The sequence below is a fragment of the Hipposideros armiger genome, unplaced genomic scaffold (assembly GCF_001890085.2).
Source record: "Hipposideros armiger isolate ML-2016 unplaced genomic scaffold, ASM189008v1 scaffold_322, whole genome shotgun sequence".
NCBI lineage: Eukaryota > Metazoa > Chordata > Mammalia > Chiroptera > Hipposideridae > Hipposideros > Hipposideros armiger.
In genome coordinates, this window is record NW_017731672.1 from 1,546,663 (window position 1) to 1,574,319 (window position 27,657).

The following is a 27,657-nucleotide window of genomic DNA, read 5'->3' on the forward strand; positions in this document are numbered from 1 at the left end:
GTAGTACGCCGCGCCCACCTTCTACCCCTCCTCCTCAAATCCTCGGCTCCCTCCCAGCTCCCTCGGGCCTGACTTCCGGTTTGCGTGCGCGTCCCTGTCGCCGAGCCTGCGGACAACGGCAGCCCCTTTCCGGCTGTGTACTGCTCGTCCTCCCTTCCAGCCCCCCTCGGCAGCATTTCCCCTTCGCGGTACGCGACGCGGCCGCGGGCCCGAGCGGGCGCAGAGGAGACCGGCGCCGGCGGGCCTGGGTCTCGCGCGCGTGTTGCTGGGTAACGGGCCTTCTCCCGGCCCTACTCGGCCCTCGCATCTCGGCTTGCCACGCCTTCCAGAGCCGCCGGGGTCCCAGCCAAGCCGCGGGGCTGCGCCGATATTGGCGTAGCCGAGGCCAAAGAAATGGGAATCTCTCCGCGGTGTACTCGGAGCGGCTGCCTTAGCTGGGGAAGCGGTGGTGTCTTCGAGGAAACCGGAAGCCCGTCGTGACCCCTAGCGACCCGGTTTGTTTTCGGTCCGTTTCCAAACACGGGAATCGAAACTCAGCGGCCCTACGTAGCCTGTCTTCGGGGTGAGTGACTCGTTTTGGCCGGGTTAGGGGCGCGGGCGGTGCCAGGACCAACCGCTGCTGCCGTTGCTGTTCAGAAGAGACACATGATTTTGTCTCCCAAGCCCGGGTCCCCTCTGACTTGGGAGCGGCCCGCTCCGGGCGTGCCTTAGCCCTCTCTCTTGCACTCTTGGCTGTTCCAGGTCATCCTTGGTCCTTCGCGTCTCATTATTTTTCCGTACTGTGATTTACTGGGGCACCTTTGTTTTCTGTCATTCATTGAGACTACATGTCTATCTGAAACGAAAGAGGGACGTGTGGCTGGGACAGGACTGCCTGGGGCCTCCGAGCAGGGGGGACACATTCCTCGTGCGTGATCGAGGGCTGACAGTAGTGTCCCCACTGTCAAACCTGTGTATTCAGTACGGTTTTCGATCTTTTTGTTGAGTGACTATTACATGTCAGGTAGGCTGACCCCGTTCTTACAAACAAGGAAGGAGCACAAATACTCGAAAACGAGAAAAAATATTCAGCGAAAACTAACACAAGTGAAAACATAAATTGCTCCAGGATGTGTTGTTGGAAATGAGAAGCTAAGATGATAAGACAGCCACGTACTAGGACTGAAAATGACCCGTGCCTGTTAAACATGGAAGAGGCTTTCTTTTTTATTGTTGTAATTTTAAATTGGATTGAGCAAGACCTCTTGGCATAATTTAAATTCCAGTTCTCTAAACAGGCCATATCTAATTTCCCAACCTGTTGTGATCGCTCACTGCATCATTTGTAAATTAGTAATTGTGCATCCTTGACAGGGTCATTACAAAATTTTAACGTGATACTGTTTTTAAAATGGGACGTTGTATATAAAGGTAAGGTTTTAATATTAAAAACACGACATTAATAATGTAATGGGAAATGCACTGGCTTAAGTCAGAACATTATTAACTCAGGGTCTGGGTGCTGATTTTTCTACTTATTCGTTTGACACTAAGTAAGAGATGAAATCTCTTAATTTTCCCCATCTCCAAAATGGTAGTAGGGCTCTCTCTCCAAGGTACCAAAGCATAGTTCCTAGGTTTTGCTGGCTCGAGTCAAAATCCCCTGCTTCCCAGTGTTTGTCTTAGTTGTTCCACCTGCGATACATAAAGAACAAATGAAACAGTTCCCCTAAAAGGCAAAGCATACTGCCTAACATACCATAAACACTCGGTAAATATTAATTACAAACACAGAACGTTGACATGATTAAAAGGTTATAAACTTTTTTATAATCCATGAAATAACAAGTCAGTGTAACCTTTTTTTCTTTCTTGTATTAATCTGGGTTAATATATTGTTTTATCACTATTAGACAATTATTGCTAATACTAGTAAATTAAGTGTATGTAAGTGCTCAGCTGCATTGAGATGTATTACTTTATGAAAGGAACGAAAAGTAGTAAACTGCTCTTCAAACTATAGTAACCCTGAAAGTCTTATGATTCCCTGGCCATACAAACTGATTTCTGGACTAATGCAGTTAGTAAGATAACTCAGTGAGGGTCACACACATGAAAATGAATTTTTTTCATACTGTGTATTTGGTGCTAAGTACCTTTTTTGGGCACTCACTGAATTATAGGGCATTTGAGTGTTGAGGTACGTAGATTGAGTAAGAGTATCTTGGAAAAAGGCACTTGATGATCCCTTCTTTATAAACTAGCTAGGCCATAATTAGTTCATTAAAAATAGAAAAAGAGGCATAACTGTTGATCTGTTGGCCTCCATAAAACTTAATTCTTGCTCCATAGTGTCTTGGCTGATCCATAGTATCATAGCATGAAATGGGTACAGGGATATTCTAGCTTTTCAGAGGTAGCAAGATGACAGAAATTCTAAGAATCAGTTTGAGGCAATGTAGAATAGAGGAAGGAGTGTACCAAATAGGCCTTGATTTAAACCCTACCTCTGTCCCATAGCCAGTGTGATTATAGGCAAATTTACCTCACCTCTTTCAGCCTGTTTTCTCACCTGTAGTGGTGATAATACCTTTGTAGCCAAGTTTGGTGGGCACTTGAAGCACTATATACCTTTTACTCAGTTCCTGGCAAAAATGGGAATTCTCTTTTACCTCTTTAGGTTGCCATTCCATGGTAAGATTAAGATTTTGTCTTCATAATTCAGGAAGGTGGCATCTTAGTGATGTCGTTCAGCCCTGTCATTTTATTGGTGGGAAAATTTAGATCTGGAGAGGTAAACTAATCAATCAAGGTGTCAGATTATGTACTAGAATCAGAGTTTCTGAATCTTGGGCCAGGGTTCTTTCTACCACCGAGCTCTGCCTTGTCCACATTCCTTTAGAGAGAAATAGAATGCATGTTATGTTGCCGCTCAGAAATGTTATATTAAGAGCACACATTTGGAAGACAGCTTATCTGGGTTCACATCCCAGCTTTGCCACTGATTTCTTATGTAACTATAAGTGAGGTATTCAATTTTCTAAGACTTTGTTTATAAATTAGGATAATAGTACCTACCTAAGAAGTAGAAAAATACATGTGGAAGCACTAGTGCCTGGCGTATGGTAAGTGATCAATAAATGGTAGATATTAGGATGATGAAATATAACAAGATAATATTGTTTCCTAGAAAAAAGACCAGTCTGATGTCAGAAGATACTTGTTATTTATAACAGGCCCCTTTCCACCAGGACTTGGTTTATGTTAATGAGATGACTTGTGGACAGCACCTAAGAATGGTGGCTGATTGCAGGGGAACCAACTATGTGATTAAAGGGTTGGAACTTTCAGTCCCATAGACCTGAGGGTAGTGGAGAGTGGCAGAGGGTTGAATCAGTTGCCAATGATTTAATCACTTATGCATATGTAATGAAGCCTCCATAAAAACCCAAACAGTAGAAGGTTCGGAGAGCTTCCAGGTTGGTGAACCAGACACTTCCCTGTGCCACTGTGCTGGCCCCAAACTTCAGGAGGACAGAAGCTGCTTTTTTCGGGGCCTCGCTTATGTATCTCTTCATCTGGCTGTTGATTCATATCCTTTAATGTTTAGGACAGATAAGCAATTTTCATGCTGCTGTCCAGTGCATTCCAAGTCATGTTTATAGTATATAAAATATGTACGAGTATATATGGGATAACAGTATATAAAACTTGAAAAAGGTTTTTTTTGCAAATAATGTTTTTTTTATACTTAGAGAGAAACCATCATATGCAACTTTATGGTGATTTATAAATAGGCAACAGATGTAAATATGTAAGCCAGCCTGACTACTCATTTTGTCCTAAAAATGAGGAGTTATTACACTGTTTAAAATGTGACATTGTTATATCAGTATACCCCCTTCCATCTAAGGTACTAAAAAACCTAACGTGGGGTTCCTAGTTTTGTGGTTCTTGATAAATTTAAGTGTGTAAAAGATTTATTGGGGAGGGGAACAGTACTAATAGGTTCTGAAATCCAAGTGCCTGTACTTACTAATTATCTGGTCTTGGCTAAGTTTCATAACCTTTCCAGGTCCCAATTTTCTCATCTGTGAAATGGGTATAGTAAGATTTTTCTACTTCATAGGGTAGTCAAGACAATTCAATGGGATAATATTTATAAAACACTTAGCACAATACAAAGTAATTCATTTGGTTGTGAATATATTTTACAAATGTTGTGGAAGTATTCTTCACCTTTTTGGAATCATGTCCAGGTCTGTCTAAAATTCCATAGCAGGACTGAATTCTGTAGTTGTCTCCCTATCATGAAGGACCATCTCACTTGGTCTCCATTCTGTTTTTCCAATTTTCTCTCTTGCCATTCCCTTTCTCATCTTCGTTCCCAGTCTTTCAGGCCTTTGAACTTGTTTCCCCTGCTGAAAGTTAGCAAACTTAAGGTTTAAGTACAATAAGTACAATGAAAATAACTCTTCGCCTATAGAGTACAGGGTTAAGAGTCATTTGGTCTTTTGTGGGGCCTTGAAAAACCACTCTTCCTCTCCATGTCTTAATCCTGATAAGCATTCTGCATTATTTCAAATATATTACTTACCTTGAAGTACACAAACTGTGGGACATCTGTTTTGACTGTGTAGAACAGTTTACGCTTATTCTTTTTCAGCTATCTTTAGGGGAAAAAAGTTATTCCACTTGAATAAATCCTGCCCATTTAGTTGGATATTAAGATATTATAAATCAGATGTAGAAGACAGGCACAATTTTACCTCTTCTTAAAGTAGACTGCATCCTACCACTCAGCTAGCTATCTACTCTTTATTTGTTCTGCCTTTAAGATATTATGTATGTGAGTCTTATATGGGTATACAAACCAGGTCAGACGATTAAGTTCGGGAACTCACCCTAGAAAAAGTGCTACCTACTTCATTGCTGAATGTCACTACGGTCACCTTCGAAGTAATCCCCTTGGGAAGCTATGCACCAACGCCAGCACCTAGTCCACCCTTCAAAGTAATTTTGGAACTCTTTTTCTGGAATGGCCATCAGAGCTGTAGTTGTATTACCCTTGACATCCTGAATGTCATAAAAGTGTCCTACTTTCAATATTTCCTTTATCTTTGGGTAAAGAAAGAAGTCATTGGGGGCCAGATCAGGTGAGTAGGGAGGGTGTCCCAATACAGTTATTTGTTTACTGGCTAAAAAAAAAAAAAAAAAACACTCCCTCACAGACAGTGCATGTGAACTGGTGCATTGTCATGATGCAAGAGCCATCCATGAATTGTAGGCAAAAAGTTCAGGTCATCTAACTTTTTCACACAGCCTTTTCAGCACTTCAAATAGTAAACTTGGTTAACTGCTTCTGCTGTTGGTACAGATTCATAATGAATAATCCCTCTGATATAAAATAAAAAAGTTAGCCACATCGTTGCAACAAGTTTGAGAACATAATTGTCACACCTCGTATACATACTTGCAATTTGCAATATGGGAATAACCCATACTTCCCTTTTGGAAAGGAAATATGAGGATTTCAACCAGCAGAAATATGATCAGAATGATGTTTGCTGTTATTCTGGACTAACGTTGAGTCCAGAGAGGAAAAAGGAAATCCTTTTATAGGAAAAAAGTTAACCCCTTTTTCTATCATTTAGAATAAAGAGCAACTTGGACCAGAAGCAGCAGGAATTAATTATGGTTATGAGGATCTGCCACTTTGAGGGGATATTGTAGGTAGCCTAGTCCTTTCTTGTTTTTGGATTTTATTGGTAAATTGGGAAAGTTTCTTAAGAGTAGTTGTCCTATATGGTTAGAAATTTTTTAATTGGTGTTGGTGAAAATTGACTGAATGGCAGGTTTCACCTACTCAGACTTGTAGTATACACATTTATTTTTGCCTGCCTGTCCCATAAACCCAAATATAAACAAATCTCTAGATACTCCAAGTTTGACTTGAGTTGAAACAATGAGAAGTTTTCAGTTATAAAATCAGAAAAGCAAAAAATACAGTGATTGAAGACCAGACTCAGAAAAACACAAACACCACCTTCCCTTAGTATTCATGTTGTCTGAAATAAAACAAAATAAACTTTACAGGCATTGATTGATACAGGGTGGAAGACCAGAAATTTTCGAGAAAAGCAGGCATAGTGAAACATGGATTCTGTAATTTAATCACCTGTATTTACCTGTCAACTCTGCATTTACTGTGTTATTATGGAAAATGACTTAAATTCCTTCTACCTCAGTTTCTCATCCTGAATACTCTTAGAACAGTGACTGACACTAGTAAGCAATCAAATGTTATTTCAAGCAAGGGATGGTAAATAAGCACAATTTTCAGGAACTATTAATTACTAATCTAAGCTACATGAAATTCCATTGATAGTCTTAATTTAGAATACTATATTTGGTGTTTTACTTTAAGCTAAAAAATATTTTAAAGGACTTTTTTAGGTTGTCTTATGGCCAGCACTCCCTCTTGGGGTACCCGTCTTTCCCATGAGGTGTTAAAAAGTTTCAGCCCCTATTTTCTCCTTCCATAGTGTTTTTCAGGAACATAACTCTTAGATGGGGAAGTAATGCTGAACCTAACAACACAAGTAGATGTACAGAGCAAGTATATTTTTCACTAACTAATGTAGTAACTGGCTTCTTTTAGGTTTTGGACTCAGAGTTTGATTTGAATCCTACTCTATCCACTCTTCATTCAATAACCAGTGTTTATTGAGCATCTTCCACACAGTGATGAGCAAAACAGATATAACTTCTGCCCTCACAGAGCTAGCATTCTACTAGCTTTAACTTGAGCAAGTTACTTACCCTTTCAATCCCAATCAAATATAGATGATGCCTACTTCATTGTGTGGACCACTTTAAATGAGATAATATTTTTTAAAAATACGTAGTGCATGGTACTGGGACATAGTGGACACTGATTGTTAATTCCTTTGTCTTCCACTGCTAATGTACAACAAATATAATCACTTACTGATGTGGAAAGAATATAGTGGAGTATGCATTAAAACATTATAATATGTTATGATTTATACAATAACATGTTGTAATGAAATACTCGAGTTTTGAAAGTTTATAATTGGGAAGCTATAAAACTTGCTACTTATATCTAAGAGTGGAAATGTTGATGAAAAAGAAATGTATGGGTATAAAGAGTTTAAAATTTTTTATCCTTTGATTGAAAATGGTGTTTCACAACTTTTTATAAAACTTACTAATAGCTTGGATTATGGTTTTAAATGCTTTATAGATATCAACTCATTTAACCTTAAGAACTCTGTGACACAGTTATTATTTCTTATATTTTATGAATAAGGAAACCAAGGCAAAGAGATTAAGCAACTTGCCCAAAGTCATACAGACATAGTTCCAGAGTCTATGCTCCTAACCATATAGTACACTTCCTCTAAAATAAATAGGAGTTTTTAAACATTGCCTCAATATTCACATTATTCTAAATATATTTCTTCCCTTCATTTATTCAATGAGACATTTGTATTTTATATTTTTATCCTTTTAAACAGCTGTCATGGATACACTGGTAGAAGATGATATCTGCATTCTTAATCATGAAAAATCCCACAGGAGAGATACAGTGACTCCAAACTCAATATATTCAGGAGATGAGTCTGTTGCTTCTCATTTTGCCCTGGTCACTGCATATGAAGACATCAAAAAACGACTTAAGGATTCAGAGAAAGAGAACTCATTCTTAAAGAAAAGAGTAAGATTTTTGGAAGAAAAGGTAATTATTACATTTTGTTTTATGACTTAAATAATTAAAAATATTTGAAATTTTAAATATTTTTCTGTCCTATCTTCCATGGTTGTAGTAAATTTCCAGGAATAACTCACTGCTAATCTCAAAACCCTGGGCATTGTACCTATCTTACTGTGTTTTACATGTCACGTGCTGGGTGAATATTTTCAGAATAGGAGTTAGCAACTTTGAAGAATATATGCCAAATATTTTTCTTACCTCCTTTTTTCAGATTGCCTTACCTTCATAGCTGTATGTATTTTCATGATTTTAAAATCTGTGCAAAAATTGTAGCCAGCAAAAGAAATTAAGTGTCAAGGAAGAAGCGCCAGGAACATTTTTCTAAGATGTTTAATAATGTCTTCACCAGGACTTGCATCTTTTTTACCCCAACATTCTTTTGCTTCAGAACACACATAATAAGAATAATGCTTTTTAACTGATAAATTAATCTCTTCTATTTACATTTTTCATGAGGAAACCTGACATACTTAAATGTTGTAGACTATATAAGCAGGTAGTTGATTTACTTATAAATCATTAGATCTGCTTGGCTTTGTGTATTGGGAAAATCTTCCTCATTCATCCATTTATTTTTGAATTTTAAAGTTTTAACTTTGTTTCTTCAGAACAGATCAGTATATTCAGACTTTACAAACAACACCTATAAAGGGGGAAGGAAATGGATTCTTATCAGCTGAGGAAATGAATTATCTTGTTATGAAAACTTGAGGATGGAGCTTGGTAGAGTTTAATTCATTTGGAGGAATAAAAAAAGGGGAGTCAGTTGTAAAAATAACCATAATTTCTATGTATTCATATGAATTTAATGGTGATTAATAAATTTGTGACATACAGGGATGGAGTGAGAAAAGGTAACATTTTGAGCTCAAAGCTCTGTGTATTTTAAAGTTCAAAAGAAAAATGTGATTTGATATGGTTAACATTGGAAATATTTCTGTACTTTGTGACCAACAATCCTATTAATTCCTGTTATGGAATAATAACAGGATTTAATGAACTAACCCACCTAATCTATTCCTTAAAAAGTCAAGTACACCTTAACTTGATACTTTTTCTGATGATGGAAATTAAATACTTGGAAAACACCTAAGCACTATAAAAGAATGATGTGCTAGTTTCAGTATGATTAATTAATATGTTATAAAACAGATACTACAAAGTAAAACAAATAACTAAAAGCATAAAAGACTTAAAAATATTTATTCTGTACTTTTTTGCTATCTTAATAAAGCTTAATTGTCTGAAAGTAAAATGTTCAGTTAATTATAGTCCAGGCTTCATACCTTCATTACAGTGATTAAAAGTAAGATGTGGAGCCATCAGAAGACTTATTTTTTTTATGTAGAATACCCTCTTAAGCTTTCTCTTCTAATTTTACACCATTAGCTTATAGGAGTTCGATTAGATGAAGAAACAAGTTCTGTGGGACGAGAACAAGTAAATAAAGCCTATCATGCATATCGAGAGGTTTGCATTGATAGAGATAATTTGAAGAACAAACTGGATAAAATGGTAAGTTGGTTTGAAAAGAATGATATCTACAGAGAACAAACTGATGGTTGCCAGATTGAAGGGAGGTTGGAGGGCTGGATGAAAAAGGGGAAGGGATTAAGAAATACAAATTGGCACTTAGAAAATAGTCACAGCATAGTGAATATAGTCACTAATATTGTAATAACTATGTAAGGTGCCAGGTAGGTACTAGACTTATCAGGGAATCACTTAGTAAATTATATAAATGTCTTACCACTGTGCTGTACACTTGAAACTAATATTGAATGTCAACTGTAATTGAAAAATATAAGAAGAAAATGGTTACATAATGCAAATAAGTTTTCTCAAGAGGGTAAAATTAGAAATAAAATATTTACATTTATTAAATAAAAAATTGAAACCATACATGCTTAAGGCAAAAATAGAAATTTTTAATAGTAATACTTGCAACTTCTATACAAATTAACCTCTTAGTATATAATGATATTTAGGACTTAAATACATCCAACCACTACTAATTCATTTTGAAAAATCATGACATGGTAGAATTTGTCAGTGTTTAAAAAAAAAAGCCAGTGAATATGGTCTAAGTCAGAAAAAGAAAAAAAGAGATTAGTGAAAAGCTGAGTTCATTTTCCCTCCTTGCTTTTAAAAGGCTAGAATCAGTTTTTTTAACATCTACCTGATAATATATAATACTAACCTATAGATTTTATTGAATGTTAATTTTGCATTTTTCCGACTTAACTAGAATAAAGATAACTCTGAATCTTTGAAAGTATTGAATGAACAATTGCAGTCTAAAGAAGTAGAACTCCTCCAGCTAAGGACAGAAGTGGAAACTCAGCAGGGTAGGCCACTTACTCGTTATAAATATTCTAACTGGATTAATACATTTTTCCCATTCATGTGTTATATCCATGATCAGTTTTCTTTATCTGTATGCTAAGGCCTTATATTTTTAATTATTAGGCTTCTATTAATTTCTCTGTTCCGCTTTCACAAAGTATCAACTCCTTTTCACTTTTCCTTAGATAAAAATTGCACTTTTCCTAGGAAAGTTTGGTGGTTTTTATTCAGGGTTAGCTTGTGATGAAGTAAATGGAGAAAGGAGTAGAACCCCATCCCCGTCTAAACCTCTTGCCTACTGGTATGTCCTGGCTTTACCTTCCTATTGAACTGCCTACTGTTAGACACACTGTCATAGAGTAGTACAATTACTTTTTTTTTTTTTTCGATTTCTGAAGGGTATTGAAATGTACAGAGGAGTTGCTGGAGTGAAAAGTTAGGTCTGGGGACTGTGAGTTGGCATGAACATTCTGATGAGACAAGTTGAAAAGTAGGCCTCTGAGAGACCTTTTGATAGGAAATTGAGATGAGATCTCTTAGAGTAGCTGGGTGGGGCTTTTTTCAGGTAGATAGACTAAGGAACTAAGTCAAGGGTAAGTCAGTATCCAGTTGTATTAAGTGTATACTGGAAAGTTCATGAATAAAATTGTTTTGATGTAATGTTTTAGGCTTGATGGTCAAATCTTATACTCTTTTTGAAGGGACTAGATGGAGTGATTAGCTGTGTAAGCCTCAGTTCACTCACTTCATTAATTTTTATCACTTTAACTTTGACTTTACATAAATAGGTTATTGGTCTTTTTACAATTTTACCATGTGGTTGATTAGTGTTAGGTATTTTAAAGTTCCAGACTTACAAATTTGTACTTCAACCTAAACAGAAAATCAGGAATGGGGTGATTAATACATTCTAAAACAAGATTGCTAGATTTCTTATTCTCATTAGCATAGATCTTTGAAAGTAATTACTGCTTCTTAAAAACTATTAATTATGCATTTTTATATTAGTTTTTCTATTATCTTCATTTTACTAGTATAACTTTCTTTGGAATTGCAGCCAATGTAGAAGGCAGAAATAACAATTTTAATGTCCATCTATTTTATAGTGATAAGGAATTTAAATCCACCTTCATCAAACTGGGAGGTGGAAAAGTTGAGCTGTGACCTGAAGATCCATGGTTTGGAACAAGAACTAGAACTAATGAGGAAAGAGTGTAATGATCTCAAAATCGAGCTACAAAAAGCCAAACAAACGGTACTGCAGAATTATTAAATTGAGAAATTCAGTATTCTGTGTATATCATATGTATGATTTATAATAAAGTATTAAATCCTAATTAACATAAATTATAACTACTCAGAGTTACAGTCTCTGAAAAATTCACTTTATCTTCCCCATTTTGCTAAAATTTGATATATGTTTAGCATAGTCCCAGAATTACATAATTTTGTTTAAAAAAAGCTAATTTTTGAAAAGCTTATTATTTATTAATTTATTAAAGCTGTGTTTTCAAACTCCCTTTCTTTCAATTTCCTCAGATCATTTTTTTTCCTCTGTAAAGAGAACTCAGGTTTTAAGTTTCCCATTTTATTTACCTTAATAATTTGACTAATTTGGATACCACAAGAGAGAACTTGATTTTTAGAGATCTTAAAAAAGACTTTAGCGTCCACTAATTTTCAGAAGTCTCATAGTTTTGGGACAAGTTTCATTTTCAGTAAAGAGCTGAGAATTCAAGAATTTGGAGCAGAGGGAGGAAGCAAAAACAAAACACGGCTGAGCTGAAGTGTGGTTAGCTTAAAGTCATCCACTAAAACACAAGTTGCCTGTCAGGTCCTCACCAAGTCTGTTTACTAATACATTACACTGGGTTCTAACAAGCCTGGATACGTGTTTTCAGATGTCATGTCAGATAATGCTGAGGATAAAAAAAGAAATGATAGAGAAGCAGGGGTGTATGATAGCAGTGCACCAAATACAGTTTAAAATAGTTATTACAAGAACTTGAAAAGCTTAGTAGTCTGAAATCAAATAGCTACTATATACATTACATACAGTCATGTATTTTAAACTAAAGTCACCAGTTAGATAATTATTTCTCAGCTCAACCATTTTGTCCATCAGAGCATTCCAGCATTATTGAGGAACTATGTCACCTACCCAGATCCCTCTGGGCTGTCACTAACTGAAAGAGGAACTACTACTAACATTTCCTGACTGCCAGCCAGGGCTCTGCTTCTGAATCCCAAGTATCCTAACATGCAGCTGACAGTTCTCTCATTTCTATAATGTAGTCTTTATTGAAGGTGACCACTGGTTAAGAATGACTCAGGCATTCAGAATAATACAGCATTTTGCCTTGGCCTTTACCAAATGAATTCCTTTGAACTAGGCAATAAGAACTTGTTTGGAGCCCCCAGGCTCCAAAAGGAAAACACTTATTACAGAAATTAACATCAACTCCTGTTAGAGCCAAAATGTTTTTTTTTCCTACTTGACATGTGAAGTTGATTTTCCCCATCTTTGAACCTGTGAACAAGTACCACAATTCCTTCAAAGGCTTCCAGCATCCTTTCTCACAAGCCCAGTTGCCAACACTCCTTGAGAGGCTTTTTTAAAAAAGATGTGCTTGTAAGTAAAGATCTGCACCTTGAAGCTCTGAATTATAACTGTTAGTATATACCGGGGGTGCCAAAAAAAAATATGTATACACATGACTTGTATTCATCTTTTGTTAGTGATAATATATACTCCATATATATTAATACATATACTCCATTAATATACTCCATATATTACAATTTTAATAGTTTTTCCTTAAAAAGTGAATACATTTTTTTGGCACCCTCTGTATATATTCTACTTGAAAGGAAATAATTTGACAGGTTTTATAATGGATACTTCCTTATAGAGTAGGAAACAGTACCATGAAATTATAAAAACTTGGCTTATAATTGTGGTATTCCTTATTTAACTATATAACATTAGGAAAGTCATTTAACTATTCTGAACTTGTTTTCTATAAAGTAGACATTAAATACCTGTTTTCATGAAGGTTAAATTAGATAAAACATAAAGCAGTTAGCATAGTGTCTAGGGTATTCAGTACATGAATGTTTTCTCAAAAAAAACCATAATTAGGGTAATTCAGTAAAGCAGTGCTTTTGGGGAGTGTGTGTGTGAGACAGTTCATTTCTTATTAGTTACTCTTTTCCACTAGATGGTGCTAGGGGATAAATTTGCTTTTAGTTTAATTCATCTATCATAAATCACAGAAACTTTTGAAGGTAGAAGAAACCTTACAAAATCACTTTTAGTGCTGATGAAATTGAATCCAAGAGACTACGTAACTAAACTAAGAGTTGAAAGTGAAATGGGGGGAATATTAAAAAAAAATGATAAGATTTACTACATCACTCCCACCTTCATAGGAATTTATTTTGGGGGGTGGGGGAGACTTAAAAAAATGCTCACAACAAGGAAATGAACCAGGAAAAGGAAGAGTGGAAATGCTTAATTCATCAAGGGTTCCAAGATGAAATCTTGATGTTGTGGGATGTGTGCTTTTAAATCTTGTTTCAAATGTGTTGCTGCTCAGTGTCAGCTGGGGAATCAAAAAGCAAGCCAAGGAAAGAAATTATGTTCACATTAATAATCTTGCTTATATCTGCTGTAGCAGATTTACAAATTTTTTTAAGATGGTACTTTCTGTGAACCATATAACACTTTCTGAAGTGTGAAATAGCATCCTACTTGGACATAATAGTGTTTTTTGGTTTAGTTTTTTTAAGTACTTATTGAATTCAGTTGATTAGTGTTTGGTATTAATGATGTCAAGGTTCCAGGGTCAGTTCCACTATAGGCCTTTTAGACTTTCTGTATCTCCCAATATTTCAGCCCTTTATATCCAGAATAGTTGATCTTTTGAGAAAAACAGACACTACCATCAAAAAAAGTATAGGAACCACTGGATCAGTAAAATGGAGTTGGTGTAGATGTCTAAGGTAACTAATAATAGCCCAGTGCGGTAATGGATTGAAGGTTTTGAGGAGACCTAGAGTATAGGAACCTATTTAACTTGAGCATTGTTTCCTAAGATTTTGTAGCACTGGGCCTGTTTATGTGAAACTCCCATATCATACGGAACCTGTTAGGAATCAGATCTGTTACTGAGTTTAGAACATAGCAAACTGATGACAGGCCAGGAACTGGGTCTTTGAATATTAGAAACAATTTCTTTGTGCCTAAAGCTAGTTTACATTAGGTTTTTCTCAATTGTTAGGTGGTAACTGGAAAAATTCTTTCCCAACCCAAATTCAAATTTTTTACAAAAATCATTAACTTTAAGAATGAGAAAGGTTTCCATTGGAATATATGTTTCAGTATCCACTAATTTAAATGTATATTTTTAGTCAGTGATATAAAGAAACTAAAAGTGGCCTTGATCTGATTCCTTCATTTCCTATTAAGAACAGTAAAAAATAATGTCCAAGGTCATGTGCTTTGTTGGTTGCCCTGCCTTGACTAGTGGGCCAGTCCTCTTTCCCCTCTCTGTAGGGCTCCCTAACATGCATCTTAATTGTAGTATTTAGTTGGTATTTTCTGAACAATCAGATCTAAAAGTTTTTTAACTACTATAATAGAAAATATTTTAATATTTTATTCTCACAAGTTCAGAGTACTGAAGTCCTTATGCAGCTTTTTAATATTCCACTTTAAAACATACTTAGTTATATACATAATAGCAAAATTAAATTCCGTTCTCTCAGTTTACACTGGCCACTTCTGCCAATTGAGTTAGTGCCCATGATAGTCATTTTTGTTATAGACTGTTAAATGAGAATGCGTTGTAAACAAGTGTGTTACAGAGTTATCTTAAACATATTAAGTCTACTTTTTAATATGTTTCATAGGTTGTTCTTGTCATATCTATAACCTATACTAATAAAACTTAAAAGTATATAAGGACTTTATGAAGCCCTTGCCAAATCATTTCCTTTTCTATGTGGAAGGAGAAAATTTATGTTGATCTTTTAAAACAGCAACCTGTTAAATTGGGAACTTTTTGTAATAATACCCAAAAAAATGACATAACAATAAAACTTCCATTTCTCATAGAATTCATTCAGCTGTACCTTGAATAAATATTAATTTATTATCTGTTACCCTGTTTTAAATAGACTTCAGATTGATGTCTTCAGAAATAATTTTGTACGATTCTAAGTTCTTTGACATGAGAGCACTTTTATTATTTTTTTTAATTAAAGCATTAATCATTTTAAACAATTGGAAGTGATTTAGAAATATCCTGTATCGTTTTGGAGGTAATTCATTAAAATTGAATATAAAATCGTTTTACCCTGTACAATTATAGATGTAGTCTATACATCTGAAACATGTCTCTAGTAATATAATACAAAGTACTCAGAATAAATAGAATGTAATTATTACAACTTTTATACTGTTTTTTTTAAACAAATGACAGGATCCATCTCAGGAAGACAATCTGCAGAGCAGAGATCTCCAAAGACTAAGCATTTCAAGGTATGAACATTCTTCTTCAACCTTCAAAAGTAATACATTCTTTCTTAGGCCACTTTGGAGAGGGACCTAGATTTCCATTATGATTTAATCTTTAAAACAAATGGATACAATTTGGGTACCGCATGTAATCTCTGATCACAATATGTAAAAACATTTAACTTGTTTAACAATAGGCTTGAACTGGAGTAGTAGATACTCAATTCAATGAAAAATACCGATTTGACTTCATTGTTTAATCATTTGACTTCCAAAATTTACTGACCTAAATAATGTGAATTCAGACCTTTTCCTATGAAAACCTAATTGAGAGAAATAATCCATTTGAGGAAACACCATGCATCCACTCTTGTAGATCTGGAGATAGGCAGACGTTTTCTATAAAGGGCCTGGAGTAAATATTTCAGGCTTTGTGGGCCTGTACACAGTCTGTTGCAACTACTCAACTCTGCCATTCTAAGAACAGTACTTTAATTATGACTTCAATTTTCTTCAAAATTGACAGCAAGGAAGTCCCCCTCCCCCTCCCTTTTTAAAAAATGTGCTTAGTACAATGCCCATGTAAATTATTTCTCAATTATCTGGCTCCCTAGTACTCAAGTACACGTGTGGTTTTTTGCAGATTGTTTTGCATTTATCTTATGTAAGTAATATGGATTGCAAAACTGATTAGATTTCCCTCTTCTGGTTAGCAACTAGAAAACTAATAACCAAATTTGTGGCTTACCCTTGGTAAACTTTATATTATGCATTTTTATTTTAGCCTCATTCCTAGCTACGTATTATCTTGTTTTTCCTTCACCTTATCATTTACATCTATTTCTAGTTTATAGTCCTGTGTTTTATTAATCTTTCCACTTTTAAGTTGGAACCATTCAGATGATAAATTAAGTTTACTATATTAAGGGAAACATAGGAATGTTTCCATAAAACTATTAACTAAAAGTTTAGGTTTTTTGTAAAGATTATTTTTCAGTTATTTGGAAAACTTCCTGTTTTGGAACACTCCTTTTTTTTTTCCCCATTATACTGCCAGGCAAATGAGGTACTGTATTGTTTCCTAACACAGAGTGAATGAACCTTTTTAATTACCGGAGGCCTTTTGTATGTTACTCACTGTATACAGCATCATTTAACAGTAGCAGCCCTGCTATGAGAAATTTGGCCAATGTCCTGCCAACGGACTGTTTTGGTGTTGGCTTTAGATTGTTGCCCTCTGTACTTAAACTAGATCTAGGTATAGGGTAAACTGATATTGTGAACTTCCCAAAATGTAAATCTGCTTTAGAAAATATGGATTAGGTTAGTATTGTTTAAACTGTACTGTGTTCTCCTAATGATCATGAAATTCTGTGCTTTAGAAAATATGGATTAGGTTAGTGTTGTTTAAACTGTACTGTGTTCTCCTAATGATCATGAAATTTTGTAAGTTAAAATGCAAGAGAAGCATTTTAAAAATAAGGAATAAAGTGGAATACAGGCATACCTTGGAGATACTGCGGGTTCAGTTCCAGACCACCATAATAAAGTAAATATCACAATAAAGTGATACAATTTTTTGGGGGGGTTTCTCTGCATATAAAAATTATGTTTACACTATACTGTAGTCTGTTAAATATGTGATTGCATATGTCTAACAAAACAAGGTACATACCTTAATTTTAAAACTTTATTGCGAAAAAAAGCCTTCGGCAAGTCATAATCTTTTTGCTGGTCGAGGGAGGGTCTTATCTTCAATTTGTAAGAAACCAGTATCTGCAAAACAAAATAAAGCAAAGCGCAATAAAACGAGGTATGCCTGTAGAACATACCAGAGTGTAATATACATAGTAAGGGGTGAGTATGGTTTCTCATAGCTTGTTTTTATTGGGTTGCAGTATAAAATGATTGCTTGCTGTGCCTTACAATGAAAAATGTATAAAAGACACTTGTTTGGGGGAATCACAGTTGTCAAGATATACATTTCTAAGTTTCTAGCTCTTGGCTGATAGTATACCATAATTTCATTTTAGTTCCTCTGGGGTGTAATAGTTCAGTAAATTTTCAAAAGCTAAAGAAAAGTATGTATGGCTGAAGTAAAAACTCAGTTAAGTACATTTTTCATATACAAAGAATATTAATTTCAGTATGACCGGAATGTATAGTCAATTAAGAAAATGGGGCTTTTATACAATTTTACTTTACAAGTAGGACATGTACCCCCTTCTTGAGATGTGGATAAACAGGTTTCATTACATTTAAGTATGAAATTTTATACTGGGGCTAAAAAGGTTGTGTTGACAGTGTATTAAGTGTTGCATCTCAATGTTCAAGTAATTTTATCATTCAGTAAATGCATGATGATGATGGTGATGATGTGATATGAAAAATGTTACCCCCAAAACACAGTCCATTGTTAGACTGGATCACAAAAAGATGGCTGTGAACAACATGTTAAAGTGAAGTAAGTTCTCTTGAACTTGTTTCCTCATACAAAATTAGGTTACCCAGTTTGCCAAGCTGGTGTGAGAATGGGGGTGAGGTGCCTAGCACGTAATAAATGCTTAAACAACGTTCCTTTTTTGTTTTTCTCATTTGGGGTGCTTTAACTGTTGCATCCATGTTCAAGTAATTTTATAAGTTCTTTACAGACAACCATATAACTAGGATTTTGCTTCAATGGCATTTAAAGCAAAACTTAATTATTAAGTTCACACTTCCAGTTGGGAGGGAGCAGGGTGCAGTTTATACAATCTCAAATATACCTAGTAAGTAAAGTTAGCTGGAACTCTGCTAAAGATTTGTGGGTGACAGCGTGCCTTTTCCAATCTCAAGTAGTGGTTTAAATATTTTATTTAAATAGAATTAAAAATAAATTTTTAACATACTTTGAAGACCATAGCACTTTAATATTAATTGTGAAATATAAAGTAACTGCCATTACTTTGTTATCCACAAGAGGGAGAGCTTATACTTAGTAATAATTTTAGATTTTTGTATCTGTAGTTGTCAATTCAGGTAACATTTATAGCAAAAGTAAAAGACATCATGTTAAACTTGATGACCTAGTTTTTAGTTTAACCTAATTTATAAGCGGTCTTCATTAAATTGAATTGGACAATGTATATCAGACACTGCTTTAACACCTCTATTATAATTGTGTCTCTTTTATTTTACTTGATTAGCTATTTTGAATAATTAAATGTATTTGATAGGCCAGTATCCAGACAGTGGCTTGGGTATTTGCTTTTCTTTTCTCCAAGTCAGTTACTGATTTACCATCATGCCAATAATAAAGCTATTTTTAAGCTGTATTACTCATATCATGACTGTGTATGAATTAGCACGTGTATAAACACTCACTGCTACGTAATGTGAATAACTCTTTGAAAAGCATACTAAATGCCCAGAACTGCAGCAAGGAACCAACAGCTCTCTTCACACTTAAGACAGGTTCCTATGTGAAACATTCATTGTAGCACACATCTCAGATGTTTACAGGTGAAGTAGAGGTGGTTAACCAATTTTTGTGAAGTAATTATTTCACACCTATCAAAAACCTGCAAAAAGCCCTGTGATTTTTAATAGACTTCTGGTTAGCAAGTAGTTACAACAGACTAAAACAAGTAGATTTTTCTCAAAAGCAGTATAAAATTTATTCTGCTGTTTCTACTCAAAAGAATTATAGTTTGGTTGAATTGGATATTTTGAGAAAAATGTATGTAACCTTAAATAATTCAAAAGAATTCTGTGTTTTAATATATCTGTTGCTTCTGTAATTAGAATAGGATATTAGATTTAGGTATCAAGAGTGTCATCCTTTAAAGGTTTGTTTAAAGGTTTTTGTTTATAGCTAGACAAAAACAAGCATGAAATAACATGTTTGTCTAATTTGATTTCATTATTACTAAAATTACACTAATATCTTTAAGAGGCAGTAATGGTTGTTTGAACACCATGGGATCGATCTTAACATTTAAATCAGTGCATTTCACCCTTTATTACATAATAGTTACATTTCTGAAAAGTGTGTAATATAAATTTGAATGCCCTAAAATTTACTTTGAAAACTAATGAGGTGTGACTTTTTTATGTACTCTAGTACAAAAGAAAAACATATATTGAAGATTTCAGTTTATTTAGTTAGCAATCAAACTAAAAAGGAAGAAAATCATGACTATCCAAATAAGTATGGTTAATGGAAAAAGAAACATAAAAATTAGGTTTAAAATAACTAACTTATAATCTCTCAGATAATTGAGGTAAAATATTTTTAATGATAAAAATGAGAGGCATTTGTGGAGTTTTGTTTGTTTGTTTGTTTTTTCTGATTCATATAATCCTCTGTCTCTAGCTTCTTTTCCCTTACCAGGAAATCATCTGGCTCTTCATGTCTTGTGCTGTCATGTCACATTGGTTTAGAGCCAACTATATGAGACAGCCCAGTCAAACATAAAAGAATGCAATTCATGAACCCTAAATTTTATTTTAATGGGGCTTGGATATACATTCAGCAATTGATATAGCATTTTAATTCACAATGTCAAAACGGAATAATCATAAAGTAAATACAAATATAAAACCCATACATGAATGAATAGCACTTTATTTAGTCCTTACTATTATTAAATACATCACCACCACTGCACTATAGGCTACAATAAAATCTCAATTCTAAGAGGAGAGCTGTAAGTAACTCCCATTGGTTAGAATACTTATACTAACCAGGATACCCTTCTGTTTAGTATAGTTCAGTTAATTGCTAGAAAGTAGGTCAATTATTATGAATAAGGTCTTTTCACTTGTTATAATGCTCTAGTTAAATATCTTTCAAATATTTAATGGGGAAGTTTTAATTTACATCATCTCAAAACTAATTCAAGCACAAATGCAGATTATAATTTCTATTTCATTCTTCTCTGTCCATAAAGAGAATAATAACCATTAGCTTTTTTTAAAAACCCTGTGTTTCAGTGATAATATGCAGAATGCATACTGGGAACTGAAGAGAGAAATGTCCAATTTACATCTGGTGACTCAAGTACAAGCTGAACTACTAAGAAAACTGAAAAACTCCACTGCAATCAAGAAAGGCGAGTCAATGTTTGCGGGGAAACCACTGATTCCAGCCAAAGTGCTTGAAGAGCAACTAGCTATCCTATCTTATCAAAATCTCATCAATTGAGTTTGATAAGCCAAAGTATACATAGTATGTTCACAGCCTCCCCATTCTCTGCTTTGGCTTCAGCCTCATACTGGTCAACTTCACACATAAAGGTGTTGCTGATGTGTTTTTTCTTCAGTACTGTATTCTTTTCCCCTTGTGGCTTTTTTCTCAGCCAAGTGTTGCTTATGTGTATAAGGCTGAGGTGTTAAGTTTGCTCTAGTTGACCTTTTACCACAACTACTTCATATATTTAAAAAAAAAAAAAAAAGACACCAAGACAGCAAAAGCTATTTTTCATTACAGAATACACCAAAGATCTAGCTCTTTAAATTGTTTTGAAAAAAGTCGCTTTGATTCATTATTTGGTTGTTTTCATTGTGGTTTTTTTTAACTTAATTTTTCTTTCCATAAAGGATAGGTTGTTTAGAAGAGAGATTTGGTGTTCTCTTATCCCTTTGAACCAAACAAAAATTTTCATTGCTTTGCCTTTCATATTTAACTGCTTGGTTGACTAAACTTTCTGAGTTTTGTATTTACTAGTAGTGGTTACTTTGCCAAAGCTATTTTTATACCTCAGAGAAAAATCAGTGCATTTTACCCCTCATTACATAACAGTTGTATTTCTGAAAAGCTGTGTAACATAAATTTAAATGCCCTAAAATTTACTTTTTAAAGTAATGAGATGTGACTTTTTATAAAAAAGAAAATCACCACCCAATTTAAAATTGTTATTTGCACCTCAGATTGTCCCTAAAGAGGGCACAAGAGAATTGTATTTTATTAATAGTTCTCCTCAAGAGTGTACACTGGTGGGGAAAAACGTTGCACATTGGGAAGGAAAACTAAATTCAGAATTCCTTTCAGTTTCTAGAGAGTTAGTTACTTATGAATCAGGCAAGATAATATGGTGCTATGGCAGGCCCTCACTTAATTTATGCTTCATTTTGTCTTTGAGTTTTCCAGTGGCCAGGGTTACATATATGGCACCTATAAGCTGATGGTAGAAATGACTTCTCTTAAAAGGGAACCACAGTAATTTTGCAGTGAGTTTTCAGTGTGGCTCTTTGTTTTTTATAATAAATATAACTCCCAAATAATAAAGGAGAAATGTTCTTTCCACATTTAGAAATGGCTCATCTTGTGTCCCTTCTGATCTGGTGAGTGATAAATCTTTTAGTGCTTTGAACCATAAGTTTTCTAGCACATTTCCTATGACAGTGGCAGGCTCGAGGCCACCACTCCTCACCACAAAACTCAGTGTTCTGAGGAGCAGACAGAGGAGACTAGAGCACCTTTTCTCCTGACCTACATAACACTTGTCCAGAAGCTGAGCACTGTTACTTCCAATTCTCCCAAACTCGTCTCCCTCCTCCCAAGAAAAAAGGCTGCTTTTATAATGTGGCTCAATTTCTCCCAAAACTATTGTACACAGTCAAGCCCCACTTGCCACTGGCATCCTTCTTGGACTTAACGTTAAATTTAATTCTGCCCTGGCTGCACTGGAGGGGGAGGAAAGGCTCAAACACGACCACTGGGTTGGCTGTGGCTAAATAGCTTCAGCACATTTTGTCTTTTGAGCCTTTACCTGTGCACTAAAGACATTTTTTGTTTTGCTGTTTTTTTTTACTTGACCTATACTGTGACTATATCAGAATTGACATTCACCATTATGTGTTTTATAAGAAACAGGATTATTTTATAGCTTTCATTTAAACTTATAAAAGCCTTTGAATATGTATTATTTGGGTCTCACCAATTCAATATAATTATTTCTGAAAAAATTTACTTTTGTACTACCTTTTGAAAAAATATTTGACTATAAGTAAAGGAATAGAAATTACATTTAACAAAGAAATTACTAAAACTTAAAAACAGTCTCCACTGAAGTAAATAGCCTGCAAACCTTCTCTAGCTACGTTAAGAGTCAAGAACAGGATGTTTATTGTTTTTTAACTTGACTGGTTTCCAACTTTTTAAAATATTAAACTCCCCATCTTTAATAGTTCAGTGATACAGTCGGGAAAGGATTACTATGCTGTGTCCATTTGCATGTGAGAGAAGTAACGCCTGCAGCCTGCAGTGAAGTGACTTAACCTAAAGTCACAATGGCAGTAAACTGCTGAGCCAGGATTAGAACTCAGATCATTTGTCTTCTATCTTCAAGTCACAGTGCCCCACTGATCACACTAACTTGGAAATGTTAATTTTATTGCCAGTTATAAATTCAGCCAACTTAATGAAGTGTTACATATTTTATGACCACAGATGCCATGACAACTGACATTTGGCCTGTGCTTTCTTTTTAGCCTGCACCCCAGTAGGATGCATGGAAGAGCCTGGGAAAGACAGCACAAAATTGCACTTGATGAATTTTACTGCAACATACACAAGACATTCCCCTCTGTCACCAGATGGCAAAACTCCGTGTCATACCACATCTTCCCCTTCCCCCGGAGATACAAAGGTTCTACAAGAGAAAGCAATTCTCCAATCGTGGACGGATAACAAGCGACCCCTTCCTCATGATGGTACAAACTTTCAGGAACACAACTCTTATGGAAGAAATTCCCCAGAAGATACTTCTTGGGTATTCCCAAGCCCTCCTAAATCAAGTGAGGCAGCATTTGGGGAAGCGAAAAATAAAACTTTGCCTTTACCCAACCTGCCACCACTGCATTACCTGGATCAACATAATCAAAACTGCCTTTATAAGAATTAATTCTGAAGACAGTCATGATTTGGTCATGAGGTTGCTGCATTTCCTATGATTCTTTTGAGAAACTATTTAACTGAAAGTGTGTTTTGATCAAACTTTTGCAGAATTCTTCAGCATACACATTTGCACATACTGTACCATATCCTATAGTTGATTTTCCAGTATGAAAGAGGAACCCTCCAGCCTCACAGTCTGGCTAAGAATCAGATATATGCTACTAATAAATTAATTAATAAACTTAAGGTGTTTCAAAAAGACAATTCTACCTTTGATGATGATAATGGTCAATTTCTGCCTCTCACATAAAGAATAGAATTGAAAGTTTTTAGACACAGTTTACAAAGCATGTGAAATGCCTAAATAGCTATTCATTAAAAGTAGAGGAAGCCATTAATATCAGAGGAAAATCATAGAAGTTGCTTTAAGTTGCATAAAGGAGCATGTGGCAATGTTATAGGTTATATTCTGTTGAACTAGTGCTTAAAGATAGGAAAAATATAATAGTATGTAGGTTAGTTCATCTCTATATGCTATTGTATTTCAGAGTTTAAGATTTAAAATCATTTTTTAATCACAGTGTTGATAAAATTTGCAGTTTGAATTTTAAGATTTGAAGTAACCTGATCACCGAAGCCAAGTTTGTCCCATTACATCCCTCAAGTCCTAATTGAAAAGTGATAAAATAGTTGAAAATCTGCGTGGTGTGTGAATAAACTATTAAAATCCTATACTACATCCAATTAGAAGTAGAAAGGGCATCACAAAGGTTTTAGTCTAATCTGTCCCTTCGGTGGTCCATAATGAAGATCTAAATGCGTGTGTAACTGTCTAAAGTCATTTTCTTCAAAGGGTCTATGCCTGCGTGTTACATAGAGCAGCTTATAAATTGTTCAACTTTACTCATTGAGTGAATTTTAATTAACTGAATTAGGAATTTTAATTCTGGAAACCAAATTCTGTGCTGTACTGATATAGTACAATCATGAAATGTTCCCAAACTTTTGATTCTAAGTGGCCATTCATTTATAAGCAGGTAAGCAAATAATAGGAATGGCTTCACATGGAAACTTATCTAAATTCTTTCAGGGTTACGGTATTAAGAACATTAGTAATATAATGTGTTATTTGATTCATACATCCTTTGCCTAAAAGTGTTTCATGTAGGAGGCCTTTATCCTTTTTGATAGACAGTTTCAAATATCTTGAACTCGAAAGAATATCTCAGATCTCTTATATTAATGAATAGCATACATAAACAGTGTTCACTGTTCACTAGATATTTTTGTCTTTCTATTATCTTACTCACTTATTCAAGCTTGTCTGTGATTAATGGAATTGGTGTCAGATGCTGGAATTTATTCTGACCAATGAACACAGCTGACTCAAGGGAGTAGAATCTCCTGCCAAGTAATAGAACAAAACACAATATGCATAAAACAAATATGAGACTCCAGGCTTTAGCTGAAGGAAGCAACTACCTGTGTAATATCAAAGCAACAGAGACTATTTCTCATGTGGCTGCATAGGTTGTATACTGTATCTAATCGCTAATGTAGCTTACTGGTTTGCCTTTTTTAAAACCAAGATTGGAAATTTTACTTTGCAAAGAAAATAGGTCATATGAAATAATGGCTTGATTAATGTTTTGAAAAATGCCAAGAAATTGTTTAATTAAAATAAATTATTTTTGTTTGAAATTGAAGTAGATGTGAAAGTTTCTCCTCACCTATATATTCCAAGGTCAAGTACTAATTGTTAGTTGTTAATTTGATTCATATAATAGATATTTGTCATGTTAAACCAACTTCTTTTGAGTGGAGAAAATGCTTTTTCATCTTAACAATAGGGCAGCTATCGAACCGGCTAGAAAGTCAGTGGTTGATATTCTTGGCAGTTTCAAGTGCTAAATAAATGATGTGTAAGACTTGAAGAAAGATTAACCAGAAATTGTTTTTACCCAGGCATATTTTTAAATGCACACTTTACCATCTCTGTTCTAGGTAAGACTGAAAGAGAAATGAGAACAGCCCATCTGTAGCTTATAATACTTGCTCCAAAGGGATTCCCTTGAAAATTTCTTTAATCTTTAGATTTCTATAATCCAATTCAGCACATAATTTAACAAATGAAGAGAACATAGCTAACAACAAAAAACACCACTTATTTGTTCCTCTTGATCCCCTATTAGCGAAATTAAAATTTACATCTCTAAAAGGAAACAGGTTCTGCCAAAATAGGACTTAATTCATTAGAGCAGGGACATAGCTATGTGAAACATTAGAAAACCAAAATTGGGGGAAACTCACACTTAAAAAAAAAAAACAACTAAAGGACTGAATCATGTGAAAACAATTTGATCTTACCCAGAAAGGCTACTTGGAGCAGGTAGATCTTCCAGGGTAGGAAATCTATGGATTATCACTTAACAAAATAATACCAGAGGCGTGAATGAGCCAGCAAGACGACAGGCAGATGTACCAGCTGAAGAAAAAGTGTTGACTGTAGATAGGCAAGAATATTCTGAAAGTTATGATTGATAGTTTAGTTTTTGACATAATAAAGGATGAACGTGTACTATATGTCTAGCACCTATGGGGAAAGGGACATCTACATAAATACATTTTCCACATGAAGTGGAAATTGGCCCCTCTGATTCTAATCAAAATTATAAAATAGCCACAGACTATATTTCACTTGCCTTTTAAAGTAAATGTTTCCCCTTTCCATCTGAGTCATTAAAAACAAAATCTGAGGTCCTGTGCCCTAGTAAATGTACCAATACCAAAAGGCTAGTAACAGGCATACAGGCTTGTTTGCCCCATGCTCCACAGCCTCTATCTAGGCTTCTGTGTTTGCTTTGCTTTTGACTGCTCTGCTGGTAATCGCCCTCGTTCTGATCTGTGGCCTGGGACAATGTGGTTTATTTGGGTTTCAAATAATAGTAAATAGTTTGAGTGGCTCACTCAGAAAAGTGTGGAACTTGAACATGCCATTGGTTTTTTAGGGTCCTGTTTGCTATTTGTGTTAACTAAGTCCTTTAAAAAAGTTTCTCAGATCTATTTGATGGATTGGGGCCAAAGTTAAACACTGTCCTACTAGGTAGTAATTTCAATTTGTGATTTTAATGAGAACTATGTAAACATATATAAATTTACTTACTTAGAAAGTGGTCAGAATGGCTCTGCTGAAGAGTTAATAGTTCATGGGGCGGGGATGGGGGAGGCGAAGAGCAACTTTTAATATAAAAGCTCAGCCTGGGACCAAATTTTTGCATTATGACAGGATTTTTTTAAATTCGCTTCCTGAAACTATTATTATGTTACAACATGGTCATTCATGCTTATAAAAAACACTTTAAAAAAGATTTTCAGTAGCCAAATTAACAGGTCAAGGCACGTAAAAATACATTTTAGGATATTTTTCCTCAGATGTTAAGCAAAATTAATTCACTTTTAATGACTTATCTACCCTCTATACGAGGTCAGACAATTAAGTTTGCGAACTCATCCTAGAAAAAGGGCTACCTACCTTATTGCTGAACATCACCATGGTCACCTTTGAAGTCTCCACTTAGGAAGCTATGCACTGATTCCAGCACCTAGTCCACCCTTCAAAACAATTTCAGAGCTCTTTTTCTGGAATGGCCATCAGAGCTGTCGTCGTATTACCCTTGATGTCCTGAATGTCATCAAAATGTCTTCCTTTCAATATTTCCTTTCTCTTCAGGTCAAGAAAGAAGTCATTGGGGGCCAGTTCAGGCTACTGAGTAGGGAGAATGTTCCAATACAGTTATTTGTTTACTGGCTAAAACTCCCTCACAGACAGTGCCATGTGAGCTGGTGCATTGTCGTGATGCAAGAGCCATGAATTGTTGGCGAAAAGTTCAGGTCTAACTTTTTCAGGCAGCCTTTTCAACACTTCCAAATAGTAAACTTGGTTAACTGTTTATCCAGTTGGTATAAATTCATAATGAATAATCCCTCTGATACCAAAAAAAGGTTAGCAACATTGTTGCAACAAGTTGGCGAACAACTGTCAGACCTCATATTTCCAAATAAGCCTTCAGTACTAATAACAATAACCATTAAAGAGCATTTACTGTATCTGAGGAACTGCCCTGCATACTCTAT

At 35.0% G+C, this 27,657-nt stretch overlaps 2 protein-coding genes and 1 long non-coding RNA gene across 3 annotated transcripts in view; 1 reads left to right on the forward strand and 2 right to left on the reverse strand.

Moving 5' to 3' along the window:
• The window catches only part of ZCWPW2 (zinc finger CW-type and PWWP domain containing 2), a 115,045-nt gene extending 114,738 nt beyond the window's left edge, over positions 1 to 307 (reverse strand). Inside the window, exon 1 of the mRNA XM_019660620.1 lies at positions 142 to 307. Within this exon, the coding sequence (XP_019516165.1) occupies positions 142 to 307 (166 nt within the window). The remainder of the gene's footprint in view (positions 1 to 141) is intronic.
• AZI2 (5-azacytidine induced 2) lies at positions 51 to 25,229 on the forward strand. Its single transcript, XM_019660638.1, has 8 exons — positions 51 to 562; positions 7,521 to 7,741; positions 9,167 to 9,292; positions 10,026 to 10,125; positions 11,230 to 11,378; positions 15,610 to 15,668; positions 20,619 to 20,737; positions 23,118 to 25,229. The coding sequence occupies exons 2-8, from the start codon at positions 7,526 to 7,528 to the stop codon at positions 23,528 to 23,530; spliced, it is 1,182 nt and encodes a 393-aa protein (XP_019516183.1). The 5' UTR covers positions 51 to 562; positions 7,521 to 7,525; the 3' UTR covers positions 23,531 to 25,229.
• Positions 4,194 to 27,039, reverse strand: LOC109392287 (uncharacterized). The gene is made up of 3 exons (XR_002126030.1): positions 25,891 to 27,039; positions 17,320 to 17,420; positions 4,194 to 4,400 (listed from the first exon to the last, which is right to left on the reverse strand). It is a non-coding gene; the product is annotated as an uncharacterized LOC109392287 (long non-coding RNA).
• Between the last annotated feature and the right edge of the window lie 618 nt (positions 27,040 to 27,657).